The following is a 16,732-nucleotide window of genomic DNA, read 5'->3' on the forward strand; positions in this document are numbered from 1 at the left end:
ACTAGCCTGGGCCCCCCCAAGCTCTGGTGTATGGGGGGGGACGTGGGGAGTGTTTTTCCCCTCAGTCAGGGGCCACATCAATGAGGGTTTGTCGTCTTTTTCTTTCTTTGCTTCTCACTTGTGTGCGGCCCCCGACTGACTCTTCTGTGGATCAGCAGCCCCCCGACCCACAAAAGGTTCCCTACCCCAGTTTACTGCAATGCTTTCATGCTAGCGTGGGACAATACAAAGCCGTTCCTATTGCAAATAGAAGCTCATGGCCAGCAGGCACCAGGCTGGCAGAAAATGAATGACGCTGCAGCAGCAATTGGGGCCTACTGAGTAATTGTCAGTTCCATGCTACTGTCAAAGTTACCCTCTGGCCTCCACCATAGCTGGGTTTCCCGAGGAAGGCCTGAAGCAGTAATAACGTTTGATAATATTGTTGCTCGCCCTAGTGCCTTATTTACTACCCTGAGTCAAACTGCCTCTGGCCACTTCTTTACAGCCCTAAATACAGCATGCAGAGCTGCGCAAAGATTTATAGGATTTTGCAGAGCATCTGAAAAATTGGAGTGAACACCAGGCATCGAGGAACCATTTCAGACCCCATGAGAACCCGCCCAACCGTTGATCCAAGCCCAACCGTGATCAGGTTTATAAGGCCCGAGAACTTTCCCTGTCATTATTCCCATTTGTGGGCCTGCAAAGCATCTGGAGAGTCCGTTCCTATCCTATTTCCGCAAAAGTCAGGCATGAGCTGCAGAACTCGGACCCAAATTTCCCCGAAACTCAGGATAACTTGAGATCTGAGCTTTAGGGTCACAGTTTGCAGCATGAAGTCTCGGCAGCCCTCCTGTCCAGTTTCACAGACCCAGATGTTGGAGATCATTTGGAAGAACATTCTGCCTTTTTGGTGTTCACCCAATGCCAACCTGACCCTTCCGACTTTCACAGCTTTGCACTTCACCGGCAGGCATGTGTGTGCTAAGAGCTACACTGCTGGAGAAGACACGGATGAGAATCAGGGGTTGTAAGTTCAGACTGCAAACAGATGTCACGCTTAAGTAGCACTACAAGCCTGGAGCAATAACTTCATTAATTGTTTGTTCCAGGCTCATTAAAAGCCTCACCTCCAGAAAAAAAGAGATGGCCCACAGGGTGAGATGATCTTACGTCCTTGCTATGTAGACAGAGGAAAAGGTGAATTATATATAGACTAAGGAGAGGGAAGGATTTACCAAGGAAACACATAATGGCAAGTGATCTTAATATAGCCACAGAATCACAGAAAGCAAAGTGGAGAAAAAAAATCCAACAACTCATCTCTTCTTTAAAATAAACTTCTCTACAAACTTTTACAAAGTTTCAAAATACACCAATGATGGGACTTCCACCACTTCCCTGGAGAAACTGCTTCCCAGTCTAAAGCCCTCGCCGTCGGAATATTTCCCCCCACAGCCCTTCCCAAATATACAGCCTAGATGTCCCTTTGTAAGTTCTAGCTCTGCCTCCTTTGACCCCCCTAAGCAGCTGGTTTTGGCCCTCTACATTCCATTGGTAGGCGTTGGGCGCCCTTTCAGAGTCCCGGCTGGAGCCGGGGAGCGTACACAGTACCTTGTACCAGCGACTGCTCCATCGTTCTTCCCTAGAGGTTCATCGAGTTCCACTCCACACCATTCTCCTTTGGCAAAGTCGGTCTCTCCCACATAGCGCACAACTCCCGTTTTCGTCCCGCCAACCTGTTGGGTATCAAAACCCTGGAGGTTAGAAGCAGAAGCACCAGCACTAAAAATGAGGACAGAGAGGTTGAGGAGACTGGGAGGTTAAGGAATGGGCTGCCCCAAAAAAAGAGTTTGCCTCATAGCCCTTCTCTGTCAGTTATAATACGACTCCAGGTCTGACTCTCTCCATTCCGGGCATCCTGCAGCAATGAAGGAGTTCTTCCAAGAACTCAGGACCGAAAGAGATTTTCCTACTCCCCATTGCCTGGGGATATGATGTTAAGTCCGAAATAATCAAACCTCATCTTTCAGGCTGTCGGCTAATTGTGGTAGACATCACAAAGGGACTTTCCACCCTCGTACACAACTGTCTGCCTGATCACAGGGGGTTGGGCATGGTGCCATACATGACAAACAATTGGTCCACTCCAGCACAACACGCATTTTATTCTTAGGCCTTGCCTATATTTCCAAATAGGGACGTAATCGTGTTGTTGATGAACCAATTAACTGATAAGCAAAAGCTTGTACACCCTTGACAGTGCATTTTTTAGCAGATTAGCCCACAGCCTGGCTCAGTTCTGGCTCACACCAGGTCCAGAACCTACCCCTGCTGCGGCTCTGCACTTAAAGTGTATTAGGAGCCAGGCAGGCAGGAAGCCCGGCTCCATTCCAGCTCACTCCGCATCCAGGAGCTCAGACCCCTCTTAGACAGCAGCTACTGCCACCTGCGCTGCTGCCTCTTTATCAGAGGCAGCAGCACTGGGTGACAGGAGCTGGTCCACAAGGGGAGCTGGTTTTTAAACTGGCTCCCCTCATGGACCAGCTTCCGCCTGGCACCCCATGCTGCTGCCTCTGATACAGCGGCTGCTGCCCCCATCTCCGGGGACTATAGAATAGTCGATTAATCAATAAGAATATATGAGGTTGCTCGACTATTCAGTTAACCGATATTTAACATCCCTACTTCAAAGGTTTAACTTTTGGCTGTACCATCAAACCCTCCTAGTGGAGATACAGTTTATACTGGTATAGAAGTCCTACTGTCGACATAGTGTATACGAGTTCCCTGAATGAAAACAATCCTAGAAAAAGCACTTTTTTGCCAGTATAACTATACCTACATTAGGGCTTTTGCTATTTCAGCTACATCGATAAAATAACCATACCCCCTAACTGATACAGCTATTCCTGCAAAGTTTTAGACCATGCCTTCAGAAAAAAACCACCACCAGAAAATAAAAGATGTACAATTATCCACTTGCATAGCCCACAGGGTTGCCAACTTTGACTGAAGCTATGCTGGGAGATTTCTGGCCCCCTCTGCTCGCCAAATGTAATGTCATTTCCTTGAACTAGCCTATTAAAATCCCCAGGATCGCTGTCACCAAGAGACTGATGCTGATTCTGGGGGACTCCAGACAAGTGGCAGGCAGGCTATGGCCCTAGGGCTACGTGCAGCCCACAAGCCATTTGGGGGTCCTATGTGCAGGCCATGAAACATTTTGTTTATCGTTGCTCACACGCAGGGTTGCCAGATTCCACTGGTTTCTGACCATGTTTTTTCCTACCAATATTACTGACACACATGAAGCAAGGGCACGTGAAGCGAGGTGCGTGCTGACTGCGTACAACATCATGAGAGTTGTGCGCCCCCACTGCATCCAGTCAAACCGCTGATACCTGTTCCATATCAGGCATGTGCTAGCAGGGCTGCCAATCTTCCAGAGTAGCAATAGGCAATTTAAGCTAGTGAGTGGGCCATACGAGAGGTCATAACCAAGATAGTCTCAGGACAGGATAGTTTTGCTAACTGCATTCGCACCCCTAGAATTTGCAAGGAACATCGATGAAACCTCCCACAGCGGGGCCACCCCAGAAATTTGGCTTAAGGTACATCGACTCCGCCTATGCAATTCTCATAGCTGAAGTTGCGTATCTGACATTTCTCCCACAGTGTAGACTTGGCCTTACTATTGGTATCAGACATACTGGTAGAACTGTATCTACATAAGGCTATTTACTGGTATAGCGATGTATATAAAAACATTAATTGCCCTACCAAAAAAAAAAAATCACAATTGGTAGCATTTTTGCCTACACTTACCAGTGACAACAAGATGGAGTTTTCCCCTAAAATAATTTCAAGTCTTTTTTTAAGATATGCTGAAGTATTCCAAACAGCATGTCACCATAATTCAGGATTATTTTACCCCCCAAGCAAGCAGACACACAAACAGGGCTGCCAATTTTGGTTGGACATATTCCTAGAGGTTTCATCCCATGACAATTTTTAGTTAAAGATGAATCTTTAATTCCTGGAGGGTTGGCAACTCTACTGTCCCGTGACATGTCCCGTGACATGCCCCCAAAAGAACTGGGGAACCCATGAGTGGTCAAGACAGCATTGGCAGGACAGCATTAGAGCCAACTGTTGAACTTCCCAGCCCCTGGCAGGCGTACAGGAATGTACGTATGGGGAACTCAAACTCCATCTGATTCAGACATGCAGACTTATTCAACCCTGATAATCTGTTCATGCTGCTAAATCAAGCGTTTTTTAAAAAGCTGCCTGGCAGGTTGCATCAGTCTATGGACTGAACGGTTCAATCAAAACGTAGGTATTCATTTCCATTTCAAGCACTCAAACGACCTCGCCGCGTCACCACCTTGGACTGACGGGAAAAACCAAGGCAGCAGCAATTGTATGGAGGCAGCAAGAGAGACCTGGTGACAAGGCAAGACAGAAGTACACTGGACTCCTGGGTTTTTTCCCCCAACTGTGCCATTGGCTTGTCCTGTATTCACAGGCAAACTTCAGGGAGTCTTAATTTCCTCTTACACGTCTGCGTTTATAAAGTGCTCCCCAATCTAGGTGGCAAAGAGCAAAGAGCTAAGTGCGAGCCAGCCACTTTGGCCACTCTCGGCAGACTAATGACTGGAGGACAGGCAGGCTGCTGTTGTACGAGCTGTTGCCAAGGGGACTAGAGGCATGAAACCTAAGGAAACCATATTTGCAATTTCCCTCCTGAGCTGCACTTCCTGTCTCTAAAGCACATTTTTATTCCTCTCTAACACCTCTCCACCACGGGACTCGCTCGAGGCATGCAACTTCACAGAGCTGATGAAATGTGCTGAATTAATCACACTGGGGAATGAATCTGTTGAATTGTGAAGTAGCTTCACTACCCCATACTGACCCCTATTTCAACATGTCTGTTCTAAGAAGTGGGCTGTGCCCACAAAACTCATGATACCATCTACACATTGTGTTAGTCTTTTAAGAGCTACTAGACTATTTGTTGTTAAAGTTTTTCCTGTTACAGACAACTCGGCTACCCCTCTGAAGCTTCTAAAAGGAGGAGACATTTCACGCCTCAGACACTAAATTAGTGTAATTTGTAACCAGAAATATTACGTCCACACAGAGTCACGAAGGGACAGGGCTACCTGAGTTGAATGGGATTTGAACTCATAACCTAGAATTGAAAGGCTGCGTAGCAGCATTGCCAATCCGGTGTAATGTCCTGTTTTCCCCTGCTAGCTTAAGTCAGGGTTACTCTAAAGCAGTACAGACAAAGCTAACACTACTACCCACCCCAGGATAGGGACTGTGCTCATAGAATAAGTGTTGCATACAGCTTGCTGAAAATTTAAAATATAAAGCAACCCCCCTCTCCATTAATTATGGCTTTTTTTGAAAAGGAAAAAATTCCTACCAAAACAAAACATGTTATTTATACCAAGTCAGGTGGCATCTGAAAGTCGAGTACTCACTAGAGCGCCCCATGCAAAACAGTAGGGGAGTGAGTGTCAAAGGGATGCCCCGGTGCAGAAATACAGGACAGAAAAAGTTAATTTCCCCCAATTAAGCTATAAAGGTTCTACCAAAACTTCAGAGCCGGGAGTCTACTTTTATCACATCAGTGCAGCTGGATTTGCAGTCAAATACAAGTTCCATTAATGCAGCCAATGCAAGAAGCACCTGCACACAACTCCTGAGCAACAATGAGAAAATGATCCGTTTAGGGTCCAATGCAAGAGGAAACCCTAGCATTACAGCTTCTCTGTAGGAGGCTGTGTCTGTTACAAAGGCTGTCCATGCCAATAACAGCCCTCCATTCAGAAGGCCACTTACAACGCCTCTTTAATGATACATATTTCAAGCAGAACACTGGTATTTGCCAGCATGCAGGCTAAGTGAATGCTTATGAGGACATGCATGCACTCAAAGACGGCCTCCAAAGCGTTGATGTGACATAAGGGGAGGAGGGTTGGTTTGTGCTTTTTCTTTCCACTACAGTGATGGCTAATACTTGTTTGTGTGACGACAGCAACAATGCACACTTGGGATCACAGAAGGACAACTAAACTAACAGACCTAAGGGGTGAGATGTACCTGCCTCCCATGTCGGGTATTTTGTCAATTACCATAACTCCCCTTTATAGAACGCTCAATATCCAAGGCCTCTGCCTTGTGATCCAGGGACCTCCACAACCCAGCCAAGGCTAAGAGATGCTGTGTTTTGGGGCTGCACAACATACAGGCTTCAGACCACGAGTTCTGCAGCAACCTGGGCCTTGTCCACAGGTGACAGACCAGTCAATTGTAAGTCTCTCTCACTCAGTGGTAAATGCCTATGGTTCCCACAGCAATCAGGCACAGAAGATCCCTTGCCAGACAACAACTGATGGTGTTAATCTGACCACTATAGAGTTAAAAGCTCGGAGTCCAACTTGTTATCGTTCAGGTGCTTTTTATGCTATTGTAGGCACCACAGAATGGCACAGGTACTGTGCAGTCAACTCTGGCAGCTATGCATCTGTCAGCTCTGTCCTCTCTCAAAGTCCCCTCGGCGGACGAACTTCACTAGGTCACTCACTGAGAGCCTCCTCTACCACCTCTCTTGGAAATATGGAGCAGGAGCATGGCCTGAAAGAGGCAAACTACCCATGGAGCATTTGAGGGGAGGGAAGTGGTTACAAAAGGGAATAAGGATGGAGCTGCCAGGTGTCCGGTTTTGAACCGGACAGTCCAATATTTGAGCTCTCTCTTCAGGAAACAAATTGAGAAATAGAACTGTCCAGTATTGTCTAAATAAGATGTCATGTAGCTTGTGATGTACTGTCAAGTGTGTCCGGTATTTTTGTTGAAACCATCAGGCAATTCTAAACAAGGAGATGCACTCCACTAGGGAATTCAAGAGCAGGTTACGGATGATCTAGATCAGGGTCAGCAACCTTTCCAAATTGGCACGCCAAGCAAGATTTAACCCTCCTGCCTAGGGCTGTGCCCCTCTCCTGGGAGGGGGGCAAGGGGCTCTCTCCACCGCGCACCTCATGGACTACCTGGGTCAATGCAAACCTTTCCGCGGCCTACCAGTCGCCAATGGAAAGTCACCGTTAATTATATAAATGACGCTGGAGCCATTTTGCTAGTGCTGCAGCTGGGGAGAAACGGTTTAATTTAAATTACTAAACAGATTCAGTGTTTTAACTGTCTCCTGTTAGTTTTTAATCAAACTTCATTTTAAATAAAATAAAATATGATGTCCAACACAAATGGTTTTAATGATTTTTTAATTTATGGTGGGGGGAGTGGGGAACCTTTTTTGGGTGGGAGTCACTGATGCACCGAAAAATCAGGAGGCGACCATACAAGTGAAAACAAAAAAATGCCTCCAATAACCTGCAACCCTCACTGAGGTGGCCCCCAACTGAGACCCCTCACTCCTCTGGTGCTCCAGTCCCCATGGGGCGAGGGGAAGGGACAGGCACGACGGAGGCTCAGGGCTTCCCATAGGCCAGATTTACTTTTCTGGGGTTCCAGAGTTAGTGGATTTTTGTGGACCCCCTTAGGCTCTGGGGTGGGAACAAAACTGAGGGGTTCAATGTATGGGACAGGGCTGCCAGCGAGTGGGACAGGGATGCAGGACGGAGTGAGGAGGGCAGGGTCTGGAAAGAAGCCTGATGGCAGGAGAGGGTGTGGGATGGGGGGTACAAGAGGGAGTTTGGGGGTGGGAGGGAGTTGAAGGGAGTAACGGAGAAAAGGTGAGGCTGAGAATGCAGCCAAATAGCTAGTTGGGGAAGGGAAAGTGCACCCCACACACACACACACACAAAAAACACTGGCCCCACACACACACACACACACACACACACACACACACACACACACACACAAAACACTGGCCACTCAAGTACAAGCCCACCTGACTCCCTGGGAGAGGGGAACACCCTCTTGTCAGCAAAGTAAAACATCTTTTGTTCCAAATGAATTTTCCTCCAAATGAAGACACCCAGGTTAACTCTTTTCTCTTTAAAACTGGTCATGAAACCTGTAACCACCACATCACAGGTCCTCGTTCTCCATTACATGACTCTGGTTTTACACTCGTGTAACTCCACTGCAGCCAAACCTTGCACAGTGGTGAGTCAGGACTTCTCTGCATTATGCAGGCGACCTTGAGATGTTCTAACAGCTCATTATGCTGTTTGCTTTGCCCGTCAGACACAGGTTTGCTCTTTCTAAGGCCCAACTTGAGAACTTATAGACAAGAATCCTGAGCATCCTCAACTCCACACGCAGCCAATGGGCGATGAGAATGGTTGGCACCTACAAGAGGTCAAGTCCAAGGCATTTTGGGTTGGACACTCAAGAACCAGCTGCTATTTTTTAAAGCGTGAGCTAATCTGACTTCCTCCTAGGTTGCCACAGCTCTTTGTGGTAGAACCAGGCCTACAAGCAATTCTCCTGACTACCAGTCCACTGCCATGATAACATTCTCCTTCCCTTGTACCTGGCCATCAAACTCAAGGGTCTCCAAACTTTTCCAGACTGCAACTGAATCTTAATAGGTCTTCTCTCCCACTTGCACTCACATCCTTTCTCGATGGTGACTACGTGTATTTCATTTATGCTAATAGGGCCAACGAGATATTTTTAAAATTGTGATCAATCATGTGATTAAAATTAATTGTAATTAATCGCACTGTTAATAAAAGAATAACATTCATTTAAATATGTAGATGTTTTCTACATTTTCAGATACATGGCTTAGGATGTTAAGAGGCGGCAGGCAAAGCACCTTCACTTATCGACTGTGTAGTCGATACAATTAGTATCTTAACACCGGTGGCAGCCTTTGTACACGGTGGCCTGGGCTGGCCATGAACAGGGGCTACTGCTGGAGCAGCCTCTGCCCGCGCCCAGTCTGGCCTGCTACGAAGAGGCTGCCAGAGAAGCCTTTGTTCACGGTGGCTGAGGCTGGCCACGGATAGGGGCCACTTTGCAGCAGCAGCCCCTATCCCTGGGAGGGCTCAGCTCCCTGCTAGGACCCCCCTGCAGACAGGGGCTGCTGCCAGAGCAGCCTCTGCTTGTGGTGAGCCTGGGCCCACCATGGGCAGAAGCTGCTTTGCGGCAGCCTCCCCATCCCCTGCTTCCCTCTCGCCGCTGCCTCTGATAGAAGCAGCGCATGGCAGGGGCAGGCCGCACCACTGAGATGGTGCTTGGGGGGGAGGGAGCAGGAACCGGCTTTTAAACTGGCTCCTCACCCAGCACTGGCTCCAGTCTCCCCCCCCCCTCGCCCCCGACTGCTGCCTCTGATACAGAGGCAGCAAGGGCGGGGGGAAGCAAGTAGTCAAGTAGTCAGCTTAGGCTTATTGGGTAGTTGATTACTCGCTTATATCCCGAATATTGATTTCAATTACAACACAGAATACAAAGTGTATAGTGTTCTCTTTATATTTATTTAGATTACAGATATTTGCACTGTAAAAAAACAAAAGAAATAGTTTTCTAACTCACCTAATACAAGTTCAGTAGTGCGAACTCTTTATCATGAAAGCTGAACTTACAAATGTACAATTAAGTGCAAAAAATAATTGCAGTCAAAAATAAAACAATGGAAAACTTTACAGCCTACAAGTCCACTCTGTCCTATTTCTTGTTCAGCCAATCACTCAGAAAAATAAATTGGTTCACATTTGCAGGAGATAATGCTGCCCACTTCTTGTTCATAGTGTTCCCTGAAAGTGAGAACAGGTGTTCACATGGCTCCTTTGTAGCTGGTGTGACAAGTTATTTACAATTCAGATGGGCTAAAGATATGTCCCTTCATACTTAAACCACCATTTTAGAAGACATATTGATGCTTTGGGTTGTTATCGAGGAGAGCCCATCAATTCGGACCAACAGATGCTGAAAATGTGAGTTAGATACCTCCAACAGAAGGCTGGTTTTCCCTTTTTGGTGCTTTGGAGTCTGTTGTTTCTGCATGTGAGTGTTGCTCTTTTCAGCGTGTGATAGCATGCTCCCACACCTCATACCTGTCAGATTTTGTAATGCACTTCAAATTCTTAACCCTTGAGTAGAGTGCTGTAGCTATCTTTAGAAATCCCACATTGGTACCTTCTGTTTTGTCAAATCTGCAGCAAAAGTGTTCTTAAAACAAGTGAATGCTTGTTCTCACTTTCTGGTGACACAGTAAATAAGAAGTGGGCAGCACTACCCTCCTGTAAATGTAAACAAACGAGTTTATCTTAGCAATCAGCCGAACAAGAAGTAGGACTCAGTGGATTTGTAGGGGCTGAAATTTTATGCTGTTTTGTTTGTGAGTGCTCTTACATAACAAAAGAAATTCTATATTTGTAAGTTGCACTTTCAGAACAAAGAGAATAAAGTACAGTATTTGTATAGGGTTAACTGAGAAATACCATTTTATCATTTTTACACTGCAAATATATGTAATAAAAATAATATACACTTTGATTTCAGTTACAATGCAGAAAAACACTTTGATTTCAGTTACAATGCAGAAAAACATCTAAGTTATTTAATACATTTCAAACGGTATGCTATTGTTCAACAGCGCTACTAAAACTGCTATTAAACATGATTAATTTTTTAATTGTGATTACTTTTTTTTGAGTTCATTGCATGAGTTAATTACGATTAAATGACTGACTGCCCTAATTTTCAGCCGGCTACAAAAGTCCCACACGAACTCCTGTTCTCACTTTCTCCTGACATTGTAAATAAGAAGTGGGCTGTACTACCTCCTGTAAACAAGTCCAGAGACGCACAGGAGCCTAGGATTTCAAAGGGGCCTGAAGCTTCAGGCTGCCGCGGCTGCTACTTAAGCAAAGGTGGGGGCCAGAGTGGCCCCTTGGTACTGGCATAGGAGTGCTATTCCACATGGCTTGGAGGGTTGGGGGAGAGGGCAGCGCCTTGGTACAGACAGTGCTAACGGCGGACTGCCCCCAGCCCTGCCCCGTCTGTCCTCAGCGAGACCCCCCCTTCCACCTTGCCCAAGTACCCACAGAGGCTTTTGGCCCTGCTGCCCATAAATGTAAACAAATTTGACTTAGTACTTGGTTGAACAAGAAGAAGGAAGAAATAGAACCAAGACTTGTAGACTCTTAAGTTTCACCTGGTTGCCTTTTGGAGTGCAGTTAATGTAACGCAAAATCTACCCGTGTAAATTCCACTTCCATGACATGAGGTGAATGGAATCATTTTTACCGTGCAAATATTTGTAACCGAACAATATAACCTGAGCGCCGTGCACTACGTATTGTGTTGTCACTGAAATCAAGGCATTTGAAAGAGTAGAAAAGTACATTTCAATTGGTATTCTACTGATTAACAGTGTGATTGAAATGGCGATTAATCGAAATTTTTGAGTTCATCGCCTAACTTAACGGCAACTAATCGACAGCCTTAATTCTTAACCGTTTTAAAGGAGTCCAAGTTAATTCCGCTGTCTGCGCTGGTTCCTCACTCCATCTCCCTGCTCCTGCTTGTTCTGTTTCTCACAGCTGGAAAAAGAGGTAGAGTCAGCATCATGCGAGACACCAATTCTTCTTTCATGATCACCAGTTAGCAATTACCCAGGATGCAGTTAAAAACTCCTGGCTGGCCTGCACCAGCTGACTTGAGCTCAAATTGCTCAGGCCAAGTAGCTGTTTAATGGGGGTGTAGACATCAGACTGGAGCCTGGCTCAAGGACCCTGGTGGGGAGGGGAGGGTCCCAGAGCATGGGCTGCAGGCTGAGCACAAACATTTACACCTCTATTAAACAGTCCCTTAGCCCAAGTCAGCTGGCACGAGCCAGCCATGCGGGTGTCTAACTGCAGGGTAGGCATACGCTACGTGCGCCAGATGCCATCGTCTGGGACACTCTGGGCTAGCAAAAGCAATTGGTAACTGCTCAGCAGTAATGACAAGAGAAGAGCTCTATGCGCCGGCCTTAGAACATTCATGTCATTCTTACATCTGTGGGAAACCACTAACAAGTCATTATACTAATGTCCTCTCATTTTCCTAATGGAAAACTCCTCGCAAACCCTCGGCCCAGAGCGTCACAGCGGGTTCCTGACGACAGCCATGGACGCACACGAAGTCGCTGAAAAGCAGAAATGGCTCTGGGACCCAACAGACTCCCACTGATGCTAAGGAAAAGCCAGAGGGAGAAGCAGCGCTCCGGGAGCGCATGCAGAGAATTAGGACTTATAGCAGCGAGGTCAACCTGACAGTGACTCTCCGCTGCCTTCCAGCCTCTGCTGGCAGCGCGGACATGAAACGCTGCCCCTCCTCTCCTGGAAAAGCCTTCGATGAACCCAACGGCCTACGGCAGGGGTGGGCAAGAGGCTGCCAGCGGGCTAGATCCGGCCCGTCAAGCCACCAGATCCGGCCTGGGGCTGCCTCGCTGGGACCCTTAAGAACAGCGCGGCAGCAGCTGCTTTGAATGTGGCGGCTCTATTCTGGGAGCCAAGAGGGAGGCTTTGTGCTCTGCCCTCCCCCTCGGCAAAATCTCTCTGCTCCCATTGGCCAGTTTCTGACTAATAGCAGCTGAGCTATTTTGCTGGCGGCAGGAGCAGCCAATGAAGCTGCCTCCCTCCCCGCCCCCCCTCAGATTCCTGCAGGGCTGCTGACTGGGAGCTACGTAGGTGAGCGCCTCCCAGACAAAGCCTGCCTCTGGCACCCTCCCCCCCCCCCCCCCACCCACAACTACCCATCCCAGGCCACCACCCAAACCCTCTGTATCCCTTTTCCCCAGGTCACAACTCCCTCCCAGACCCTGCACCCCTACCAGAGCCCCTCCCTCAGGCCAGAATCCTCTCCTGCACCCAGACTACCTCCTGGACTCTGCACCCCTAGGCTCTGCCCCATATCACAACCCCCTCTTTCACCCAAACTCCCTCTCAGACTCCACCCCCTTCCTGCACCCCAGTCTCCTACCCCAAGCTCCTTTCTGCACCCAACCTCTGTCCCAGACCCCAAGTCCCCTCGGTAGAAATGCGGCCCTTAAGCGCTTGCTAAAATCTTGGAGAGCCCCCCCCCATTAAAAATTATTGCCCACCCCCGGCTTACAGCCACTTCTCAAATGTAAGCAAAACTCGTGAAGTCATTCTGCCGCTCTACTCTGCACTAGTTAGGCCTCAGCTGGAGTACTGTGTCCAGTTCTGGGCGCCACATTTCAAGAAAGATGTGGAGAAATTGGAAAGGGTACAGAGAAGAGCGACAAGAATGATTAAAGGTTTAGAGAACATGACCTATGAAGCCAGGCTTCATGAACTGGGCTTGTTTAGTTTGCAAAAAAGAAGATTAAGGGGGGACATGATAGCGGTTTTCAAATATCTAAAAGGGTGTCACAAGGAGGAAGGAGAAAATTTGTTCCTCTTGGTTTCTGAGGACAGGACAAGGAGTAATGGGCTTAAAGTGAAGCAGGGGAGATTTCGATTGGACATTAGGAAAAAATTCCTAACTGTCAGGGTGGTCAAATATTGGAATAAATTGCCAAGGGAGGTGGTGGAATCTCCCTCTCTGGAGATATTTAAGAACAGGTTAGATAGACATCTGTCAGGGATGGTGTAGACGGAGCTTGGTCCTGCCTTGAGGGCGGGGGGCTGGACTCGATAACCTCTTGAGGTCCCTTCCAGTCCTATGATTCCATGATTCTATGACAGGATCACAGCATCCCCTGGAGAAGCAGGCCCGGGAAGTGAAGAGGGATAAATTGTACTGATCCACAGCATGGATAAGCTGAGATTTACCTGCACCAGCCGAGGCACGTGGAGTTATCCAGAATCCTTATGTTCAGTTAGGATTCCTTTCATGTTTCAGTATGAAAACATAACTAGCTGCACTGCACATGTTCCGCTACAGCGGAGACTCCTGCTGAATCACTGAGCCATGTAATCCCATGATCTCACTGTCTTTATCCTCACCCTCCCCTCCTGTTATTTCTCTTTCGCACCTTGACTCAGCAAGCAATTTACAAACACTTTCCAGGCCTGTAGGACTGTAACAGCACCTCATGCGGTAGGAAGCGCAAATCTGAATTGGGGACAGAGCCAATAGCTCGAGCCCTGGGACAGATTCTCCAAATGCGCCACGAGAGGAACTGCAGTGTTAGTTCCACTGCAGCGACTAGCACAATTGCCCCCAGTGTGTAGGGCTGCCAGATACTTTCACAAAAAAAATCCCAAACATGGCGGGTGAAAAAAATTGGTTGAGGAAAAAAGAAGTCACTGTGCCTTTAAATTCCCTTGCTCCCCGCATCATGACTGGTATTTTCTGGGTTTTTTTTTTTTAATTGGACAGAAGACGCATTTACCAGATTGTCCGGATGAAAACCGGACACCTGGCAACCCTACCAGCATGGCCTGAGCAGACAGGCACTTCATACCAGGGTCCTGAGGAATTCAGTTTCTAGTCTCTCGACCACGGAATAGGTGCCGAGAGCGGTGAGCAGAGCAGTGCACCCCACTCACTGGGTCTCTTGCTCTGACACAGGCAGGTCAGGCAGCAAGGCCGGACCATCATAACGACACTCAGTTCTAGGGGAGAATCCTCCAGAGGATAGGGGAGCATCCCCTGCAGCAGGAGAAAGACATCAGCATGGTTACACCCATTAGCCACTGCTCTTTGCAGGTGTAAAAACCACCCTTTAAAAAGTCACACCCCTGATGGATACCAATGGCAAAGTTTCTAGAGGAGAGCCCTCTTAGGCCTTTGTTCAGAAAGCATTCCTAGGTGGGTTAGCACTTAAGTGCATGAAGTTAATGAAATGCACGTGCTTTTGTGCTGTTCTGGAATAGACTTACGCATGTGCACGAGGGCGGTTCTGATTTGAGGACTGAAGCAGCCCTCTCAACATAAGAACATAAGAAGATCTCTTTCCTGATTTGTCGTAGCCAAATTAGCCCCCATCATACAGTACGTATAGTTGGGGTTATTTTTTCCAATGTGCATTACTTTACACTTACCCACATTAAACTTCATTTGCCATTTTGTTGCCCAATCACTTAGTTTTGTGAGATCTTTTTGAAGTTCTTCACAGTCTGCTTCTGTTTTGACTATCTTGAACAGTTTAGTATCATCCGTAAACTTTACTACCTCACTGCTTGCCCCTTTCTCTAGATCATTTATGAATAAATTGAATAGGATTGGTCCTAGGACTGACCCTTGGGAGATACCACTAATTACCCCTCTCCATTCTGAAAATTTACCACTTATTCCTACCCTTTGTTTCCTGTCTTTTAACCAGTTCTCAATCCATGAAAGGACCTTCCCTCCTATCCCATGACAATGTAATTTACACAAGAGCCTTTGGTGAGGGACTTTGTCAAAGGCTTTCTGAAAATCTAAGTATACTATATCTACTGGATCCCCCTTGTCCGCATGTTTGTTAACCCCTTCAAAGAACTCTAACAGATTAGTGATAGAAATGTAGCCGTGTTAGTCTGGTGTAGCTGAAACAAAATAGAGGACTATGTAGCACTTTAAAGACTAACAAGATGGTTTATTAGATGATGAGCTTTCGTGGGCCAGACCCACTTCCTCAGATCAAATGTTCTAAAAGATTAGTAAGACATGATTTCCCTTTACAGAAACCAAGTTGACTTTTGCCCAACAAATTATGTTCTTCTACGTGCCTAACAATTTTATTCTTAACTATTGTTTCGACTAATTTGCCTGGTACCGATGTTAGACTTACCGATCTGTAATTGCCATGATCACCTCTAGAGCCCTTTTTAAATACTGGTGTCACTTTAGCTACCTTCCAGTCAGTAGGTATGGATGCCGATTTAAAGGATAGATTACAAACCACAGTTAACAGTTCTGCAATTTCCCATTTGAGTTCTTTTAGAACCCTTGGGTGAATGCCATCCGGTCCCGGTAATTTGTTAACATTAAGTTTTTCTATTTGTAAGTAAGTAGTTTTTAAGCGGGAGTATCTTGGAGCTATATTTACAAATCCAGAGCAGAACTATTCTTTCCTCAATAGCTTCTCTGCTGGTTTGTAAAAATTTCAGCCAGCCACTTGGGAAGCATAATGTCAAACGACCTAGCTATATTGATAGTGAGTAGCCCACAAGCCACCCAGAGCTCACCCTACCCACACATAACACACTAGCCTGCCATTGACAAACAAATTAAGAAACACAATGGCTGCTGGCAGCTCTCACACAGCTAAGAGGGCTCTTTATCAGATACATCAGTAGCTAGAAATAGCTCACCTAGCTCATGTGCAGACAAGCTTTTTCAGGGCAGAAACCAACACGGGCTTGGAAAGAGGTTTAGACCCCTAACTGCAAGGAAACGGGAGAGCATTGTTCCTGAGTCCTGAGGTCGATTTTTTTAGATTCACCCTCCTACCCATCCCGAAATGGTCTATACAAGCACAGGGGAGAACTCAAAACATTGGCTGCTACTGCATTATTGCCCAGGCAAATCTATCTATGCTTTCCAATGCAACCATCTCTATAGCAACCAGGTGCCAAAAGGCAGAAAAACCAGACAGCTAGAATGCGGTAGCTGAAACTTGAAAATGGTAAAGAGACAGCTTAGGACTTACAGAGGATGGCCACTTCGGAACCTGTTATCTCTGTCTGTGAAAATGACCTATATCTTTGAGTCTAGCAGCAATGCAAGGGGATTCCATCACAGAAGATTTCGTGCCCCATTGCTTAATTCTTCCCGATATTTGGCCTCATGATAAACGCTTATTTCCCCTCCTTAC

At 46.9% G+C, this 16,732-nt stretch overlaps 1 protein-coding gene across 4 annotated transcripts in view; it reads right to left on the bottom strand.

Annotated features, from left to right (window-relative positions):
- CLIP2 (CAP-Gly domain containing linker protein 2) overlaps positions 1-16,732 on the bottom strand; it is a 164,747-nt gene that overhangs the window by 52,302 nt on the left and 95,713 nt on the right. For all 4 annotated transcript variants that reach the window (XM_075904303.1, XM_075904302.1, XM_075904306.1 and 1 more), the window contains one exon: positions 1,597-1,721. In XM_075904303.1, coding sequence (XP_075760418.1) covers positions 1,597-1,721 — 125 coding nt within the window. The remainder of the gene's footprint in view (positions 1-1,596; positions 1,722-16,732) is intronic.

Source organism: Pelodiscus sinensis, chromosome 21 (genome assembly GCF_049634645.1).
Source record: "Pelodiscus sinensis isolate JC-2024 chromosome 21, ASM4963464v1, whole genome shotgun sequence".
In the NCBI taxonomy this organism is placed as follows: Eukaryota; Metazoa; Chordata; order Testudines; family Trionychidae; genus Pelodiscus; species Pelodiscus sinensis.